The following is a 20,709-nucleotide window of genomic DNA, read 5'->3' on the forward strand; positions in this document are numbered from 1 at the left end:
GCGGTCACGGGTCCTTAGGCCTAAACACACCCTTCCGCCCTGGAGTACGCGAACGTTACGGCAGAAAGCATAAAACGGCCGTAGCGTAGCTGCCCAGTCAGCATTAAGACCTGTGCGCGTATGTTATCCAGTTTCACACTAACGATACCTTCCAATATCTAGGACTGCACCAATGCACTTTTTCGACTGGGGCGTGGAGTGCTCCAAAACAAAACGGCAGGGCGTCTGCTCGCGTCGGCGGTAGCGGGGGGGAGGGGGGCTGCACGCAGCTTAGAACAGCCCGTAGCGCGCGCGTACCACGTGACTGCGCCAGCCAATCGCGGTACTCTTCCCTCCTCCCTTTCCTCCTCTCCCTCCTTCTTTTCTCTCTCGCGGGGCTCTGCCGTGGGGGGTCTCACAATACGCGCCCGGCCCAGGGGACAATACATGGAGATCGACGCAACATCGAAAACACGGCCGATTAAAAAATAAACGCTCGGTTCACACTTTTTAGAACTACTAGTCTGTCGTGAAGTTGGTAAAGCACTAAACGCTTTATCAAAGTTTTCATAATATTCAATGCATGCGAAAATTTTGAGAAGGCAATTTTCAAGGCGTGAAGCAGACAATTCTTTTTTTTTTTTTTTAAGCAGCGGATAATAGGGAGTTTTCGTATACCGCTTTTCCCCCTCCGCTAAGCCCTCCGCAACCAAGAAGCCGCTACTGCGCCTGCGTGCCGATAACCTTGGCTGTAAAGTTCCAGGTATCGTAGAGAGTTGCGGAGAGCTTTGCGGGATGGCGAAAAAATCTACGAAAATTCCCCATTGAATTTCTGGATTGGCCGGAGCGGGTCGCATGAACGGTGCAATGTTTTTGTCGCGCGTTTTCCGAACAGCGTGACAAAGCGTCGATGAACGTCGAGCAGCATCGAGATCGAGTCTCGAAAACTTGTTGGCTACCAAGAGATTCACAACTAGGGTCTATTCTACATAGAGCAGCTTCCCAAACATGACATGTTGCTGTGCCTTCGGAAATACAATTTCCAGTCAATTTACGTTACCAAGCCGGGTTGGAGCCTTTGGTGCCTTCGCGCACACATAGTTTACTTGATTACAAATATTTATAACATTTGGCGACCGAGAGACCGGAGCGGCCGGCGAAGTCTTCTCCTAGCCACGCATATGCGTGGTTTCAGACAGACAGGTTTTAGATCGCGATTCCGGCGTAAAGAAATTCGTTATAAATAAACCAACTAAGCACGATGAAACTTTCACAAGTGTCTTTAGGTGCATGGGGCATTTATCATATGAATGTAGGAAAGAAAGCGAATTCCTATGCGGAGGAAAGCGGCAAAAACAGTGTGGTCGACGCCGAACACACAACACACAGATGGCACAGGCTAAAGTAAAAACTTCTTATGTGATGCAAAGCAGAAAGCAATCCAGCAGATACGATCATGTACAGTATGCGGAGCGCAAGATCGTCTGCTTCTTGCACGGGGTTGCGATGACGTCAGAACGCCAAGCTATTATTGGCGAATTGGAAAAAAAAAAAAAAAAAAAAGAGGGTAGACCATAAAGCGGCCCACTATCCTTTCAAAGTCAATCAGCTCGGCATCGTTCTGATGTCACCGCAACTCCTGCGCAAGCACAGTTTTTCCTCCCTGCGTAGGAAAAAAACAAAATTTCGTTAGGCTTAATTTTTTTTTTTTCCTGAAATTTGTTTATGAGATTTAAGCATGCTAAATGCACCATCTAAAGGCATTCGTGTGAACAGTTTCAATGCACCCCGTTTTGTTTATGCGAATAGTTTATATTGAGCAGTGGTCCAGTCACGAGTAGCAGATGCAGCCTAACATAAATTAATGCTCATGTCAGTTTCACAATTTAAGAAAGAAAAAAAAATACTTTGCTCAGTATTTTTTTGCAATGGCGTAGTGCCAAATAATGCTTCAATAAAATAGCTTTGTATTATTTTATCTTCCGACGGCATGTGGGGTGCACAATTGACGATGGCATTGGCAAGTTAAATTGTTGTGCAACCTGAAAAATGTTTTCCAGCAGATAAAAGAACTCGTGCACCGTCCCCATATGGTTTCTTCCAGTAGATTATGACTACAATGTGTGGGACCTACATAAAACGACAGAGTTTCAGGCGTCACTAATATTGAAAGAATTGCTACCGTAAAATCCCGAGATGCCCCACCCCCAAAAGGTAACCCACCCCTATTTTTGGCTTGCATTGCTTTTTTTTTTTTTGCTTTTTTAAACACCGATAGATAGCACACTTCTAGTAATCGCAGTGTTGGGATCAATGATGATCTTTCTTTTACGGTTTGTCCCGAAACCTTGGTGCCTGGTCTGGGCTGCTGTAGCGCTACAACTGGGTGGAAACTGAGCCTTCAAAGATGCTTAGTTTATTTTTTCAATTAAGAACAATGCAACTAATGGGGAGAGCTACACGAGTGCCATCTTCATGTATTTATTGGGCTCGGCAGACATTAGATGAGGGCATTATCGTCACGGTGAGTTCACCAATTAACTAAAATCTCTCAATTAATTCTTGAATGTTTGGTTTTAAGGGGTCACGCTAGATTTGCAGCATCTGCAATTACTATAAGAGGCCAGACCAATTAAAAATAAGTGTGAAAACGTAAAGGTCATTCAGATATTTATCGATTTTTGCATTTTTTTGCCCATTTTAACAATTGCCTTCTAAAAGGAGAGCATCGAACCCTTCCTACAATGACGCTTGGAAGGGTGAAGTGGTCATGCATTCATGTCTCCTCGCGACTTCTGTCAACGGCGCAACCACAAAGCACACGCTGCCGAGATAGTGACACGACTGGAATGTCACTCTTTCGAGCATCATTGTGGGAAGGCTCCTTACATTCTTTTTGCGCTACATTTTTACATCGGGCCAAAAACGTGACACTTGACCGGTTATTATCTAAAAAAATGAAAGACGAATACAATTCCCTGTAATGCCGAATTTGAGTGCAGCTCTTGAGGGGTAGGGGAGGGTATCCTCTCCTCCTCCCCTTATTCATCCTCCTCTCTCCCTCCTCCCTTGTGAAGGTCACTGAAGGTCGTGTCCTTCACGAATGACGTCACTCGTGACGTTATTATGGATAACGTGCCATAATGCAACGTGCGGTTACGCCGACGGCGACGCCGGGCGCCGAAGAGCTGCGCTCTAAAAATCATCCCCTTTTTCGCAAATATTTAAAAAATTGGTCTGGCCTTTAATAGTAATTGGCATCAATACTGCAATTTCAACATACTACATGATCCCTAAAACCGATAATTAAAAAGTTAATCGAGGGATTCTAGTTAATTAGTCAACTTACTCCAATGATTATACCCTTGCCCAATGCCCACCGAGCCTGATAAATACATGAAGACAGGACTCGTCTCTCACTCCTCATACAAAAAAAAAAAAAAAAAATATCTGTTATAATTAAAATAAATAGAGAATAATGCTACTTGCACAGGGACTTCATGAACTCCTTCCAGACAACACAAAGTGCCTAAAGCGCGTCTGCGACTGGTATGTAGCGTCTCATGCTGCACGCACAGCAAAAACGGTCCCGAAGTGGCAGCAAATGATGTCACTAAAGCCGGAGAAAAGCCATCGCAGAAGCGCTGGCGGTCGGTCGTAGAAAGGCTGGCAAAAAGCACGAGCAAACGCGAGTGTCGCTGTCGTCGTGGCACGGTTTCATCTCGCGAAGGACGGCATATTCTTTTTATATTTCGGCCTACATCACTTCAAAGATAGTGTCAAATGATGCTTCAATAAATTAGTATCTTCATATATTATCTTATCTTTTGATTGCAGGTGAAATATACCTACCAATTGACTAAAAAAACTTTTTGGCAGATGAGGAACTTGCATACCGTGCCCTACGTACGGCCTTCTACTAGATTATGACTAGACTGCCGAAGCATCCGTAGACCGTCAAACTGGAGAGCGACCTGCAGCAAAAGAGGCATCTGTCATGTCCACCACCACTGCTGTGACGCCGCCGGGATCACGACCGGCAACTCCATAAGACTTCTACAGCGTCATTAGGCGGAAATCGAGGGACCACCTTGTGGACGCGGTGAACACACCCGTCGGAGACAAGTTCCAGGCACAGTGCAAAGCCTACATGTTTGATGAATGCAAAACAGAATGAACAATAGCTGAGCTTTGACACAAGCGCACCAACAAAAATTATATCTGTGGTTCCAAGAGCCCCTTTCCTGATATGGTCTCAGGAAAGCCCAAAGTAGGCACGGAACACCCGATCGACGTCTTGAAATACCTGAAAGCAGGAACAAAATTTATTACGTTTAACATTTGCACGGAGCAATATTTTTGCACTCGCACGCCGGACACAACTTTTTTAAAGAAATTGCTCGGACACCACGTTACAGTGCCCGGCCAGCGTATCTCAAAACAGAAAGGCAAGAAAACAAAAGGCAATAAAGTACTAGCCAAGTGGCCAATATTTGCCATTTGTATTCTGTGCAATGCATGCTCTTTCGTTTCAACTCACAGTGTACTTAATTAACATTAATGAGCTTGTTAAGCATTTGTCCCGGTGTTTGCTGTCTCCTTGTGCGATGTCGTGGGGGATGCATAGTTTCACCATGACTGGGAAACGTGCACAATAATAGCAACAGCAAAATGTTTTTATGCAAGCTCCCAAGGAGCTGAAAATTCTCTTATTAATTTACGTGAGATTAGGCTCTTGAATATCATACATCAAGGGCTTTGCTTTTCAGATATTGTGATAGGACTTCAAAAACAGCTTTTCTGTTGTAACAGAAGCAAGATATAGAATGTGCATTAAGAATTTAAAGCTAACTCGAAAATACTGTTAACAGTGTGCTGTTGAGAGAATCTAATAGTGGTGCACTGTCTCATTGTTACTGCAGGTAGGCACCTTCTTTTATGCACAGACTATACTACAACCCATGGTCACCAAAAACATTTATTTTCCCGGCTCATCATATTTCATCTCGCCTAGATCATCCATGTAAAGTCGAACCCATTTTCTCTAGAACTAACGCCTACAAATACTCACCTCTCTCTCTATGCATATCTGAATGGAATAGCATGCCCTCAAGCCTGGTGACGATATGTGACCATAACCATTTTACGCAGGAGCTTGTTAAGTTGTTTGAGTAATCTCTGTGTAATGATGCTTTCTCATTGTTCTCATTCAATGTTTTCCCCAATTTTTGTGAATTTGATGTACCCCCCTTATGTAATGCCTCCTGTAGAGGCCCTTAAAGGAGCTGTGCAACGATATTCAATTGGAATGTTTTTCTCTCTACACGAGCTTACTGGCACACCTGGGGCTCAAGGATGCTCACACGCAACGCCATTGGCGAAGAAACTCCTTTGTTGCGGTGTAATTTCAAGGACGAAATCGATCATTTTCATTCAATCTCTCCTTTGCGAAATTTGATGACGTCACTCGGGGATCGCAGTACACCCAAGTGACGATATTTGAATGTGGTTCATAGATTGGACCCGAGCATTGCGTGGGCACTCGACTTGAACTCGTGACAATTGCTAGCTCGAAAAGCATTCGGGTTGTGACCTGTGTCCAATCGCTGCCACGACGACAACAGCCGAGCCATAACAATGCCTGGAACTCAGCGCGTGTCCTGCGCTTTGCCAACCCCAGCGCGTGGCTATGATCAACACTGGCGGCATATAATCGGCTCCAGATCACGTGGCCGCTTGTTCTGTCTGCGAGTTGAGGGGGTGAACGCTGCTCGTTTTTCTTAAATTTTTTTCTGGGACTTCTATTGCGTGGGGTAAAAAACGAACGCGTGTTTCATAGGTCATTAACGTTAGGGATTCGTTTTAAGCGGTATTTGCGCAAAGTACAAAAATTGTTGCATAGCTCCTTTAAGGTAATAAAATGAAATGAAAAAAAAAAAAATGAAAAAGACGTCTAGGACAACCTCTAGGACGACATCAAGGTTGTCAGGCCCTTCGAAGAGGGTGCAAATGAGAAGGAGTTTGAGATTATGAGCTGATGGACTACTGTGCATACCTACTGTGCATTAGGAGGCCAGAAAGTCCAAGAAATATTGGGGGGGGGGGGGGGCAGTTAAAGTATGCCATCGCATTAAAAGGACGCGAGTGCGCACTGGTTCTCAGCAGCAGGCACGGCGCGCAATCAGGGAGCATGACGATGCAAATCGGTCGGCGCTCCGGTGTTATCTGTGTGACATCACTTCCCTGACCAAGTTTTCGTGACGTTCAATCTCCCAACTTTGCACCTCCTTCCAAGCGCGGAGAAAGACATAGTTCTACGTCAAAAAGCAAAAGTCAGCGATGGAAGTGCCATTTGACCTTTTGGAGCAGGCCTTGTAGCAGGCAAAATGTTGTTTTGGAGCAGGTGGTGGCCCTTTTGGAGCAGGGTCCGGCATATGTTGGCATATTACTTGAAAATGAAATCATGCTAAATTGCTATATAAAGCCCATCTCTATTATTGGAACACAGCGCCTGTCGCCTTTTAAGACAGGATATATAAAATTCAACAAAGTAAACACAAAAAAAAAAAAAAAATTTTTTTTTAAATAAAGTTTATCTGCTCGTCAGATAACAAAATACAATTAAATATGTCACACTGAGTTCTGATGGTACAGGATATTTATTTTTATCAGCCTGCACTTCTTTTAAGGTATCTGCAGCAGCATCTAACGACCCTCACTGTTGTGGAATGTTTTAGTTCAGATTAGAGTTGTCTTTCGGGCAACAGCTTCAAATATTGCGGTATCTGATATTCGCTTCAAAAATTCCGATTTATTTTCGATGCGCTGGCGAAGTCACGATCGCATCGGATCACGGCGAGTTAACCCGTCGAGTACGCACCTTGGCATGCACCGACGCGCTGCAGAGAAGCGACACCCACGGAGCAGACACCGCAGTCGCGCGAGTCGCGCAGTGTTTTGTGCTCCGAAAAGGACGGTGAGGCGTTACCAGCACTACATCCAAAGTTTGGTGCAACTCAACTATACTTTGTTTGAGCTTCGGTGCGAGCGCAGCCGAAGCTACAAGCGCGCGCATGGAGCCCTAACGGTGCCCACACTGCACGAGCCCACGCGCGAGTCAGAAATGCACAGAGTAATGGGCTCGCGCTAGCTTTGACCTCGCTGATAGCTAGCGCATGGGAACAGGGCGGGCCAACATTGAAAACATCCACAAGCTCTGCCTTTTTTTTTCTTCTTATAAATAGGCTGTTAAGTGGGATGGTTCTTCACTTAGCCTCTGCGGCTTTGGTCTCAGATGTTGCAAACGTTGTTCCTTTCAATGATGATGATGATAATGCGCCATCGCAGTTTCGGTTTGCGTAACAGTTGCGGCGCGGAAAATACCGCGGTACCACCACGCGCTCTGATAAGACTTCAATTTTTATTTTTTATTGCTACATCTCATCTCGGCGCAGGCATGGCGCAATTCTTCGGTAAAATGACAATTTGGCGCTACATGTAGCAGGATTGCGTCCTTGGCGCAATTTGGCGCAATTGGCGCAGCACTTCCATCACTGAAAAGTGTTCTGCCAGTTACTAATACAAACTCTCCTCAATGCCCTAGAGTTTTAGCAATTTATTAAGTTTTAAAAGAGGGAAAAAACTAAATGATAGCAAATTTTATTTCATTTTTTTTTTAAATATTTCTTACCCTTGGGTTTTTAACTGGTATGGGGAATAAAAGCTAGCATAAATATACAAAACATATTATCAGCAATTCAATACGGTCTGTCTACAACATTTCAGTAAATATTAGTTTGAATAGTTGAACCACGTAAGTGATACCAAGTACAGACATGCACTAGATGATAAAAACGGGCAATTTATATCTTGAAAAGCTTAATGTGTGGACAATCTTAAATTTATTAGTAGTAAAACAAAAGCTATAGTTTGTAGATTGAAGGGTGTGAAGTTTTGGGATAATCTGGTCCTCTCCTTGAGTTCAAGTGGTATTATGGAAATTGTCCAAAATGTCAAGCTGCTTGGTGTAATATTTAATGAATACATGCAATAGGATCATAAGGTCCCAATGATTGCTTAGAAAAAATCTCAAAAGTAGTAGGAATAATTTATAAGTACAAAAAACAACATTATCTCCCTCTATTCTACGACTTTTGAACAACTCTTTATTCTATGCTTGTTTTAATTCCTTTTTTGGTCTGGTGAAAAACAACTATTACAAATATTGCAGAAAAAAGCCATTTTCATTGTGGGCAATGCAAAGTATGACAGCCACACGGCACTAATATAAAAAAAATTTAGGTATTGTTTCAGTAACAATTTTTTTTTATTGCAACAGCCTACAAAACAGCTTTGAGTAATCTGAACAGTAATTTCATCACTCGTTCTTCTCTTCCCATCATTTGTATTTCATACGCCATGCCCGTACTTGAACGGTCCCCCACAACAGGACCAACGTTGGGTATCAGCTCCCCAAAATACTAAATTTTATTTTTTCACAAGGAGTTGATATTGAAAGTGTTGCTCGGAAAAATATACGCTTGTTGCTTGTCTCGCCGAGCTAGTTATGACAATGTTTTTACTGTGTGTATAATTTTTTTTTCTGTCTAGTTGTGGTTTTTTTGTGTGACTGAAGTGCTGTGTTGTAGGTGAAGGAGGGGACTCCGTCAAGCAGTTCTTGTACTGCTTTTTTCCCTCTCCTCTTGTATAAAGAAACAAATAAAATTAAACTGAATATCAAACATTTCCCCCTATTCTCAAAAAAAAAGTGTACATTTTATGACAACTTCTGTCACAACCAATGACAAAAGCAACTTAACATAAAATACCGGGCAAGCTCTCACTCAAAATTGGGAGATAATCGTGAAAAAATGGGGGATGGGTACTCGTCCGGTTGTCAATTTTACATATCCAGGGTGTCTAGCAAATTATTATTTTGAAATTCCCTGACTTTTCCAGGTTTTCCCTGACAATGGCAAGTGAAATTCCCTGACCGCTGTAGAGGCGGTTTAATATACCAGACCATTACAACACAAGTCATTGAGCATTGAGCACTGCACGGATTAAACGGGCACTTTCTTGCCGCCGACATCGTCAGTGAAGAGGCCGCTTCTGAAACACGATGAAAACACGACGCTCAACTACATACGTCAATAACCGAATGGCAGCATGGCCGCCAGATGCACACTTTCAGCTTAAGGATTGGATTGGATTGGGGTCTGCGGCTTTTCCATTTGTGACTAAATCTAGTAGCTCTAACTGGATCTAGCTTAGTGTCGCGCCCTCAATGCACTCCAAGGCTTGGGCTGGATTTGTCGGCTGTTCCATTTGGATCAGACAGCACATTTTACATCGGGTGTGCAGAGCCCGTGCTTCGCTCGAAGCAGAATTTATTGCCTATTTTTCTGCCCCCAAGTCCTCAAGTCTTTGCTCAGGGCACTCAATGGCATTTCCGGCTATTTTCCCTGACTGAGCTCGCTTTTTGATATTTTCCCTGATAATTCCCTGATTTTTCCCGGTAGTTAAAATTTCCCTGACAATTCCCGGTTTCCCGGTCGCTAGAGACCGATATCAATGTAATTCATGCATTTTCTCAGATCTCACAAATTTGGAAATGGGCAGATGTGCAGTAATCCACGGTATGGCAAAACGTTTAAACAATTAAAGCTCCCCATTACTGCATTTAGGAAACAGATTAAAAAGTATTTAAATCTATCCTACATGCAACCAAAATAACTTGTTCAAATTCATCTATAGTCAGTCAGTGCAATTTTATGCAGAAAATTATTTCAGTCTCTGATATAGGTAGTTCTAGGAAAAAACAAGTATTTAAGGAAAGCAATGTAACATTTCTGGAAGTTCAAATGAATGTTTCTTAGTTCCCTTGAAGCATGTGGTTTTAATTTAGAATGTGCATAAATATTGTACGTATAAGTAATTAGAAATCTGTCATGTACCTATGCAAATTCGCACCCAAAACTTTTGATGTTTGAGGCTACGCGCTTCGAATCTAAAGTTACCAAACTAGCTTAATATGAAGTATAAGACAATTGGCTGCTGCTGCTATAGGCATGGTAGAGTTGGGGCCGGTGGCAATCAGGTTGTCGAACGACGTTCCACTGACAGATCAATTTGTCGACAGCGAGACGTTTCACTGACCCACCGTGCGACGTTTCGTCGAAAGCGTTTTTCCAGGCATATCGCCTCAGTCACAGGCATTCGGATGATAGCCTAATTCGCCGAACCTTTGGTGGCTTCGATGATTATAATAAAGCTTTCCCGAGCAAAGCCAAGCGAGAGGTGACCGTACTATGGGCGGTCTGTTTGGAAGCCTAGGGTTAGGGCTTGTGAGGTTGTATTTGCCCTATCAGAGGCGCCTTGGTGAGTTCACTTCAATTCCGATTTGTTCCCAGCAGACAAAATGAAGCCAGTAATCCAAATATATCCACTTAGTAAAAACCAAATTTTGTTGTTGACGAAACGTCGCAGAAGTGTGTCCACAAAAGGAGTTTCCATGAAGCATCGCAGCGCCGACGAAACGTGTCCATGAGAAGTTGTCCATGAAATGTGTTTCAGCACAGATTTGTTTTGGCGACACACGTGTACTATGCCAAAAACATTGGTTCAGTGCAGCTGTGCTCGTCCTGCGGCTTAACTAAGACCCTAGCTTTTGTTTGACTGAGACTAACTAGTATTTCCGCAAGAACCTTGAAATAAAGTGTGTTATATGACACACCTTTTTGGTTGAAGAATCAGATCCTGGGAGAAGCACCGTCATTTCTCATATATCAATTTTCACATTTAGCTCTAGATGTGCCCCCAAACAAGTATTTCACAGCTTGAGCATTGACATTCTTTTATTAATCTTGCACATCTAATTTTATTCTTATTGCACATCATCAATTGTATGGTAGCTTGAAAGTAGGAAGGCGGTCACTTCTACCAAAACTGACTCTGTTAAATCTTGTCAAAACTCGTAACTGTCTCAACTGCTCCTTAAAAATAAAATAAAAAAGACCTGCATGGAAAGAATTGTATAGTGAAGGCCCTTACTGTATCCTAAATTATATGTGAGTGCCTCTAATCAAGGTATTTTTGACTGTTGTGTTTCCTGTGCAGCTCTTAATCTTCAGATGGCATCACTGTTTCCTTTTCTGCCTTTGCATCACTAGCTTGTAGCTACATTTTTGTCTTTGGGGAGTGCCGATTGTGGCGTCTAAGATTTTCCTTTCCTGTCATTGTTGAAGCCTCCTTGGTTTATGTAAGCATTAATCTGTAAAGTGTGTAAAAGAAATAATGAATAAAAGCATTGTATTGTTCCCCCGCTTGTAACAGATTGGCAGACTGTCATCGGCTGGGACAGTGTCTACGAATTTGATGCGAAGGCAAACACACTCGCATAAACTAAAAGAAAGGAAGACAGAAGAAAACAAACCCACTGCATCAGGGTTACTTGCTCTTGAGTCCACCCTCACAACGGCGTTGGTACCGTAAAAGTGGTTGATCACTCTCATTGTTTGTGTCATGAACCGTTGCTGCCTGAGAAGTGGAGAGAATGCACTCTTTTAGAACTTGGCTACACTTAACGTCGTTCAAAAATTGATCACGGAGGTTTCGAAGTAGAGAAGTATTGAGCGAATATTCTAATTTTCGAATAGTAGCTTTAAATAATATGACACTCGATATATGCCTCGAGATGAACTGCAATGCTGATACTTTTTTTTTTCAAATAGTAGATCACGGCAGGTTAGTCCCACTGAGTGCACTTCTTACCGAGCACCGGTGCGCTGTGGAGAAGCAACACCCACGAGCTTCTCGTGCGTGTCCGACAGTCGACTTCACTACCGGGACGACGACCCATTCGTAACAGCATATAACTATTCTTGCATTACTAGGTATCCTCGCTAAGTCTCGAATTGGAAGAAGGTACTGCCAGGCTCTCGCAGTCTATCCTGTATGCAAGCCGAAGTTCTATTAAAAAATTGTTGCTTCTCACCTTGAAAGAGTGCTTCCCCTTAGTATGCAGGTGCGCTGAAGCGAAGCAAGGCACGCAAAATTGCTATGGCTACCCCGCAGTTGTCATTTCTCTGCCGTATACCAGTGCGCGGTGAGAAGCGTGCTCAACGAAACTAACCCACCAGAACAGACCACAAATATGAGAATGATTGCAAAACTTCAGAGTACTATCAGTCATTGATATGAAATGCAATCAAATTATTTAAGGTGACAATCAAAAGTTCTGAAAACTCTCATAAGCCTATTGTAATGATCCGGCTAGGTAGAGGTTTGCACCATTATATATTCGGCATTATTAAAATGAAATTAAGTTTTGGCGCAATGTCACTGCAAATCCCTTATATTTTGGTAACATGTAGCGGATGTAGCAGTGCAAGCACATTGGCGCACCAATTACATTACTGCATATAGCAAGAATCTAGCTCCTCGATTAGGCATAGATGGGCATTTACATAGGATAAATTTTATCCATCATTTACTTTCCACCCAATGTGGGTGTTGTATTTATTCATTTCTTTTAAAATCTTCCGCAGGCAGTTGTCACCGGTTATTATCCGAGTAGCGAGCGTGCTGCCACCGACATCTCGAAACGCCTTGTGGAATTTCACATCGCAAAATGTTGTTTAATTTTTTTTTTACTTACGCGCGAGTGCCATTGCACGAATGTAGAGAAGGAAACTTCTAAAATCCCACAATGAGAGTTGTCTACGTTTCTTGGTCCGACTTCGATTCAAAGGAAAACAAAGGTATTTTCTCTACAGAGAAAAAAGTAAGTGTTGAACTTTCCGAGGCCACAGTTCGTAAATATAGTTGCCTAGACAGAAATTAGTGGAAGCATGGGATCAACCTTCACAAGTTCAGCTGGGTTTTCATTTAAGCATGATGCAAATATTGAATGTTGAATAGAAAAATATTGAAATATTGAATGTTGAATAGAAAAACTATTCAACATTCAATAAATAATAATTTGATCAAAAACCACTTTTCGCTTAGAATTCGCTGCAAACTCAAAAAATCCACCATTCAAACATGCCTAGCCATTTCACTTCCATTTGCCTACATTCATGTTTATTCCATAAAATTAATTCTCCCAATCCCATCTTACGCGATCAAATGATAACACAAATTTTTTGTCTCCTCTTGTGTTTATCACAGGGGTGGATGCAGGTATTTCTAAAGAGGGGGGGGTCAGCATATCATGTTTGAAAACATCCCCCCCCCCCCCCCCCCCCCCATTTCCCCACCCTAATTTTTACACATGCAGAATTCAAAAGGGGGGGTCAGGACATCCGGACCCGACCCGACCCGACCCCCTGAATCCACCACTGAATCATCAGCATAAAGCTGAAGTTCCAAACTCATTACATTTGACTCATTCTTACTTTCTTGCACAATACGGGAATGGAACCACCTCTCCAGTTTGATTGCTACCATCTCTGAAGCTAACCTGTTCCGAAATGCTATCGCTATCCATTCTTGCAATAGTTCATGATCTGATCGATTGTTTCTTTGTTGTTAGATTAAAATTGTTCATTTGTTACAGTTTTAATACCTCTTTTCTCGTTTTTGCTCTCCCCCTTTCCTTCGGGCATTGAGGGTATATTCAATAAATAAATATAGTAACAGTCGAGAACTTACTGTTTTCGACAAATACCAAGCCAGCACAAAGTATGAAGACTGGAGACGAGAGGATGTCCCCAACCTTAAAATCTCTGACAAAATATGGATGGTCATTGATTTTCGTCAAATTTTCGCCACACACTAAATAAATACTCCTGGTCCCCAGTGTGTCTATAAAATATCTCAAACAAAATAACCACTTTTCTTTGAGAAAGCTAATTTTGAAATTTACGCACACAGCTCCAAATCGCTGCGTGCCTCTCTACTGGCAACAACAAACAGGGGCACTCGTGAAGTCAAATGTATCGGAAAGCAGACGATGCTCTGTCCTTTATGGCGTCGTGTGGATTGTGTCTGGTTTAGGCTAAACAAGGCTAAAGGTGGGCACAAAGAGACAACGACTGAGAAGAGAAACACGTAGACACCAGACAAGCGCATCTACGGGTATGCGTTTCTCTTCTTTGTCTTTTTGTGCACGTCTTGAACTATGTTTAATCAGTACCAACTTGCCCAACTGACCGCCCTACTACGGTTTACGATATTTGCGGCATGTGATGGAGGATGGGGAGAATGGGTGATATGCTGTGGGGTGCAACAACATGACGAAGAAATCCGGCAGAGCAACATCTCATCGGTTTCATGAAAGCGTTGAAGTGGAGAAATCTCTGGCGCCGTGCTCAAGTTACGTTCTGAACTGAAATAGCGCGCGCCAGTGAGCCAACGGGCACAAAGCGCTTCTTTTTTTTTCTTTCCTCAGTTGCATTGTCTGGACGGCGGAGACACCATCGCTTGAGGGTACTAAGCCACCCTCAAATGGAACTTTTTCTGGTCGTTGCGTCGCAGCGTTTGCCGTAATGCACGTCCTCATCTATATATCTTACACCGTGTTCTGGGCTGTTTCTTGCGCTCTTTCAGGAAATGTGTTTGGCTAAAAACGTTCAAGCTGATGCCAGAGCTCCCCTTTAGCGTGGAACTAAACCACTTTCTGCAGCAGTCTATTTATGGTCATAACTCAATCTATGGGCTCTAAGCACCCTAAAAACAACAAAAAACATTGTAAGCAGTGAGAGAGTGCAGGCGAGCTAGTAATTAATCGACATCTTGTAGACCCTGAGATGGGGAGATTGAGATTTTGTTGTGTTCGTCCGGTTTTTTTTATCGTTCTCCATCTCAGGGCTTACAAGATGTCGCAAAAACATTACATCCATGCATGGTCGATTCCTTTGTTAAAACAACCTCGAAACTACTATAGACACTGGAGAATGCCGTTGGACACAAAGCCCTTCTCCCCGTCCAATGGCTCCTTCCTGTGTCTGCGATAGTTCCAAGGTATTCAATTTTTGGCAACGACTTCAATAGAAAAATTGGCCAAGCATGAATGCAGTGTTTGCTTTATTAGGATGCTTAGAGCCCATAGATTGAGATAGACTATCGCAGAAAGTGGTTCAGTGCACCTTTAAAGCTGCAGACTACTCGTACATGATACAAAAGACACGAGTGTTCGGTGCACACATGACGACAGAATTACGTGCAGACTTGCCTTATGCATGTTTCCTTCGTACATAGTATGTATACTTTGAAGTTGCAAAAACTTTTTGTATAACCAATGAGACAAGACTGGCCTACATGAAAAAAGCAGATCTCAGACAGTGAGACTGCCTTTTGTATGAGGTACCAACAGCGTGACAGCAGCCTAAGGCTAGAAAGTCAGGAACGAAATGAGCTTCCAAGTTTCGTGGCACCTCGAGGGATACAAACCTCTCCGAAAAAGTGATGGAGCGATCGTCGGGCCTACCACTGCCTTGCTCTGCACGTCTGACAATGCGCATCCTGCAGATCTCGCCCGGGCAATCCAGAAAGAGGACAAACTTGAGGGGGAACCTGTCAGCCATGTCTGCATTCCAGCCCTTCAGGAGGTCGAGGCTTCTCGGAAACCCATCCAGAAGGAAAGTGTCGGCTTTGCTTTGTGCAATTGCCTACACAAAAAAAAAAAAAAAAAATAAACATTTCTTTGTATTGAAAGTGTGCTACGATTAGAATATTTTAGTTTGTATACGTCACTAACCCCTGAACGCAATCAAGGACACACTTTTGTGCCATAGGCACTTAGGGGTAAGCAAAACTTAAATGTGATTTCTATGGCAACCTTTTTTTTTATACAGGTAAGACACTTCAATCTGCAAGAAGTCAATCCCGTCCTGCCACCAGGTTCTAACGCACAAATTTCAGGACAAAGTCAAACACCAAAGAATAATAATAATAATAATAATAATTGATTGGTATGAACATGGTCCATGTTTAGATAAAGGGCTGAAATCGAAGCTGACGAGAGGTTTGTGGGACACCATATTGGCAAAGAGATGTTTTTGTTGCGCCACCTTGTGGGCGCCCTCCTGCAACGCAGCTGATAGGATGTGAGCGGACGAAGCGCTATGTCAAAGCACAGAGCGGCTATGTTAGTTCTCGCATCTGTGCCGATTAAAAATGGTTTATTTATTCAAAGAACGCATACTATAATGTTTCTGTGAGTGATCTTCCTTATGAATAGGGTTCGGGATTTTCGGTTTAAACCGACAAAAGTACGTCGAATTCATTTTCTAAAATTCAGTTTTAACCGGAAAAGGTCACTTTGACCTTCCAGTCGTACCGCAGAGACGTGGCAAAAAAAAAAAAAGTGGAACGAAAGTGTCTATCGGAGCGTGTCCGAATGTATGGGATACACGGATGCCATCACGACGTTCTGGTTTAATGTGCGCATCATCGATCGGAACGTGATGTCCGAAATGCGTAATGACTTCGCCATGTACGAGCGTGTTTTCAAACTCGTTGTAAGGAAGACTGACTTCGTGGAAGTTCTGCATATTGTGTTGCACTTCAGAACGTCGCACCGTGTCTCTTTTGGCAGTCACAATTGGTTGATTGGCCGATTTTGGCTCAGGCAGTGCTTCATCTCATCAGCCTGCCTGTGTCCAGTGTTAGCATTGAGTGGGCATTCCCAAAGCTCAGGGTCATATTAACAGGAAACAAGAGTCCGGATCAATGAGGAGAACCTGGAAAAGCTAAAGTACACGTGTGTGCACTATAATAAGATCACATAGTCCTGATGCACAGAATTCGAAGTTCCATGTTTTTTTTTGGCATAGGCTTTGTATCTGACTTGTTTGTACTTCTGAGTTTTTTTTTTGTTTTTTTTTCTTATTTCTTTTATAGTTGCACACACTTGCCAAATAAAGTGTCCATTTATTTTTCAGTGTATCGGTGCCGTTATTCTTTGAATCATCACAAATATCAGAGCTACAAGGATCATCTGATCCAGTGTCGAATGGTGTTTATTTTATATTCACCGAAAAAAGCCAATAAACTTTTGTGGGCATAAATATATGCCGAAAAAAACCGAAAATTCATTTTTAAAATAAACACCGAAAAAAGTATGCCGAATTTTGAAAAAATAGAAACCGAAAACGCGGAAACCTACTTATGAATAACACCGCCTTGCAGTTGCCTTTAATATTAGAAACTTTAAGATGTTCAAAAAGAAGCCTGGAGCTTCGCATTACAGCTTGCGCGGCATGCTTCAAAGCTATTCACAGCCTCTCTGATTCTTGTTTTTTCGTATCTGTGGAAGCTGCTGTAGAAAGAGGTTTTTCATACATCAGAGTAAATGACATGTTGTATTCTTAGCTCTGCACGCACGCACATTTGTGTTGAAAAGCGCTGCACACTTGCTTTAGCTACATTGAGCTTGCCAATACTGACGCTTCTATCCAAGTGTGACTCGGCACTTGCTGCTGAGCAAATGCTCGTCAGCAACTGATGCTCAGCTTCTCCCGAAACAAATACGCGGCAAAGAAGTTTGTCACATTGTGACTTCTGCTCGAAAGAAAAACATAAATTTTCATGAATTCTTCATTTGTCGGCCATGGCCCGGCAAATTCAGATAATTAATTTGTTCTATCCTGTTTTTACTAAAAATTGTTTACAAATTTAAAATCACTTGCTGAGAAGTGCATCACACATTATGCACATTTTGGTCAACAAAAATTACACACAAACTGTAGTAACTCATAGCAGGTGTAGTCCCCTTTCTTCGGGACATCTTCATGTTTCGTTTTGCATGTTTCGCGTGGACCGGGTGAAGAAGCACGGATTTAGTTGAAATGACTCCAAAAGCCAGCCACCACTTCTTCCTGTCAGTTATTTTGAGGAAATGTTTGTTTACTAGTTTACAAAATTAAAAAAGGAACTCAGAACTGTTAAGAGACCAGCACTTACAGAACACATTGGAACAAACAGGATACACAAAGTTGCTTTCACTGAAGTGTTTACTATACACATAAAGTTCTTAAATTTCGCTTCCTGGTATCCAATTTGATAAGACATTCCTTTTAGTTTTATTTTGTTCGAATCATAATAAAAAAATACCCTATTTGCCATGGTAGATGTTGCAGTGAGATAAAGTGCTGGACATTCTATTTTCATCATCCAGCTTTTTGTACTGGGGTAGAGTGTAGTACACCACCATCCGAGTGCTTTGACACCTCAGCGCCAAAAGTGTTTGTCGGCACACAAATACGCGTGTCACGTGCGGTTTCAAACTTTGATCAAATGTCCAACTAAAAATATCACTTTACCAAATAAACATAACCCGTGAAATGCTTCGCCGTTCATTACCCAAACAGCGAATGAAGCTAGCTGACCAGCCGAGGGATTGAAGATCTGCGCGACCCGTGATGTCAAAAATGATGATGACGAAAGCTAGAGAAGCGCCACCTGTAGTTCACACGAGCCGCCAATACCCTCTAGTGACAAATACAACATGCTAATTGCTCAGAAAATAATAAAAATAAAAAAATAAAGCAAACGTTTATGCAAATCACTTACAGCATACTAATTAAATAATAAACCTACGCAAAAGAAAGTTTCAGATTAAAGGACGAAGGAATAAAGCTTCCAATAAAAAAAGAAAATAGGAGATTCGGCAACACTGACCAAAAAGCAATACAAAAACTAATAGCGAGTTTGTTTCACACGCACTGGCACCGTTCGAGTTCTCTTCCAGAATGCATCGCACTCGCAGAGTGCTGCACGGAAAACTGGAGTCAAACGAACTCGCCCAATGCACCGAGTGCAAAAGACTGATGTTGCTGCCATCTACGTTGTAGAAAGAGTATTGACCTCAAACCGAAACTAGCGCCTTTCTGTTCGGAGTGATGGGTGGGAATGCGGGAGTGCAGTCACTACCAACGTTTATCTCCAAACGTTGAACACTGCAACCTGTGGTTTATAGTTGCGATAATTTCAAGCAACTCGGCTGCCGTAAAGAGACTTACAGACGGCGTAAATTTCCGCATCCAGCTGTCTACAAAGCAGCTGGTTGCGATCTTTCAATTCTGATTACCGTTTACACTGAAGAAAACTGATGATGCTGTCCAAGCAGAAGCTTGATCCGTTCGAGCATGGTATTATGCGTGAACCACTGAAAGGGTATGGCTTAAAACTAGTCTGTTGGAATATCCAGCAAAACTTTTCGTGGGACTTTCGATTTCGATCGTAATTACAGGTGGATCCGATATTAGTCTTGGTGAGGACGGCGAGAACGAGAGCTTTCTCGAACAAAATACGACGGGGAAAGTTAGCTGACGTAGGTAAATGTTAAACATGATGATGTTGCCCAAGCCTCGAGTAAAGTCACTATGTTTAGCTTTCTCGTATGCTTATTGGGCAGTCAGAGGTTTCAGCTGGGGGAGTTCTGTCGACAAATGTTCAATTTTTCACCTGCATACGGATGGGGATAAACATCTCGGGGGCCGCTGACGCGTTTGTTCTGAGCATTTCTTGACACAGTGGTACATTTCAGCGCCTGTACGGCAACAGAGCGACTTAAAACCTGCAAATAAAGCACGGGTTGTTAATTGCTTCTTTCATCAGATAGCAGACGCTCACAATCCAAGCTCGCGCTTCATTATGTTGCCCGCGGGACGCGATTTCTATCAGAAAATCTACTTTTATTTTTCTTTTCGGTTCCGCGACACATCGTAGCAGACGAACCCTCCGTCGTCTGCTCCCGCTCCTCGCCAGTCTCGCCGGAGCGAGGCATGACCGGATTGCATTTTGGCGCACGCCCGTTTTTCTCGGTGCAGCGAGTGCATGCACGCGTGGGGTGCCGCCGCTAAAACGAACTTGGAGAGTGCAACCATTCGTGGAGTGCCTGCCGAAACGAACTCGCTTTACGCCGCGAAAGGGAACGCGTGAACACGAGTGCCGTGAAACGAACTCGTTATAAGAAAAGTTATACGATAATATAACTTCACCCTTTCCGAACACGACGCGAAAGTCGAGATCGAGCGCGCCACCCCGTCACAACAAAACGTCCTAGCTCACACATTTGAGCAGCTCCAATGTGATCTCCGGTGGCACGTGTTTGCCCAGGATTCGGATGACAGGCCCGTAGACCGATCCCACGGTTCCTTCCTCTCGCCTCAACAGGTCTCCGACGGAGACGTGCTCGAAGCCGTACTTCTGCGCGCAAAAGAGAAACGGAAACACGGATATCACTGGCGTCTCTAAATTGCAGAAGTCCAAACGACGCCAAAGTAACCTGAGCAAGTCGTCGGCACATTGTTCCTTTTCCGGCGCCGGGCGAGCCGAGAACGAAGACCACGTTCCGCCGTCTTTCCAACTCTTCCATAGCGAGTTCCGAGTCAAAAGGGTGGTTTTTCTTATTCTAATAAGAGTTCTTCCGTATTAGGGGTTGAGTTTTTACTCACACGTACAGCTTACAGTGCTCCAGGATCGAAGAGATGAACAGCCAAAGCGCGCAACTTAAACCAAAACACCCGAAGCCATAGGAAGCGTCCGAAACTTGGCGCTCTTCTGCGGATCCTGCCCTTCGCGGCGCGTCAGCAGCGTCGGCGCGTCGGCGTCGACGCGCGCGCCGAACTAGCGCGACCGGCGCGACGCCGCGAAGCGTTTTTGCACTGCCGCTGTGCTTCCGCCGCCGCGGCGGCATGTGAGTAGTGTGCCTACATTTAAGAGTGTTTCCAACTGCATTGAATTCGACTCCGCCTCTCCACCCGCGTTCTTTCTCACTACGCG

General features: G+C 43.3%; 1 protein-coding gene across 1 annotated transcript; it reads right to left on the minus strand.

Moving 5' to 3' along the window:
• Positions 1-4,112: 4,112 nt before the first annotated feature.
• On the minus strand, positions 4,113-20,507 carry LOC115320128 (UMP-CMP kinase). The gene is made up of 5 exons (XM_029980242.2): positions 20,213-20,507; positions 19,996-20,133; positions 15,373-15,590; positions 11,418-11,517; positions 4,113-4,285 (listed from the first exon to the last, which is right to left on the minus strand). The coding sequence occupies exons 1-5, from the start codon at positions 20,300-20,302 to the stop codon at positions 4,235-4,237; spliced, it is 597 nt and encodes a 198-aa protein (XP_029836102.2). The 5' UTR covers positions 20,303-20,507; the 3' UTR covers positions 4,113-4,234.
• Positions 20,508-20,709: the final 202 nt, after the last annotated feature.

This window comes from Ixodes scapularis, unplaced genomic scaffold (genome assembly GCF_016920785.2).
Source record: "Ixodes scapularis isolate PalLabHiFi unplaced genomic scaffold, ASM1692078v2 ptg001458l_1__unscaffolded, whole genome shotgun sequence".
Classification (NCBI taxonomy): Eukaryota; Metazoa; Arthropoda; class Arachnida; order Ixodida; family Ixodidae; genus Ixodes; species Ixodes scapularis.

What these genes read in the sequence shown, in the direction of transcription:
- LOC115320128 (XM_029980242.2), bottom strand. Translation starts at nt 20,302, where the DNA reads ATGGAAGAGTTGGAAAGACGGCGGAACGTGGTCTTCGTTCTCGGCTCG. An exon ending in TGTGCCGACGACTTGCTCAG is followed by an intron (nt 20,134 to 20,212) that starts GTTACTTTGGCG and finishes TTTTGCGCGCAG; the next exon opens with AAGTACGGCTTCGAGCACGT. An exon ending in GAGCAAGTAACCCTGATGCA is followed by an intron (nt 4,286 to 11,417) that starts GTGGGTTTGTTT and finishes TCCTGCTTTCAG; the next exon opens with GTATTTCAAGACGTCGATCG.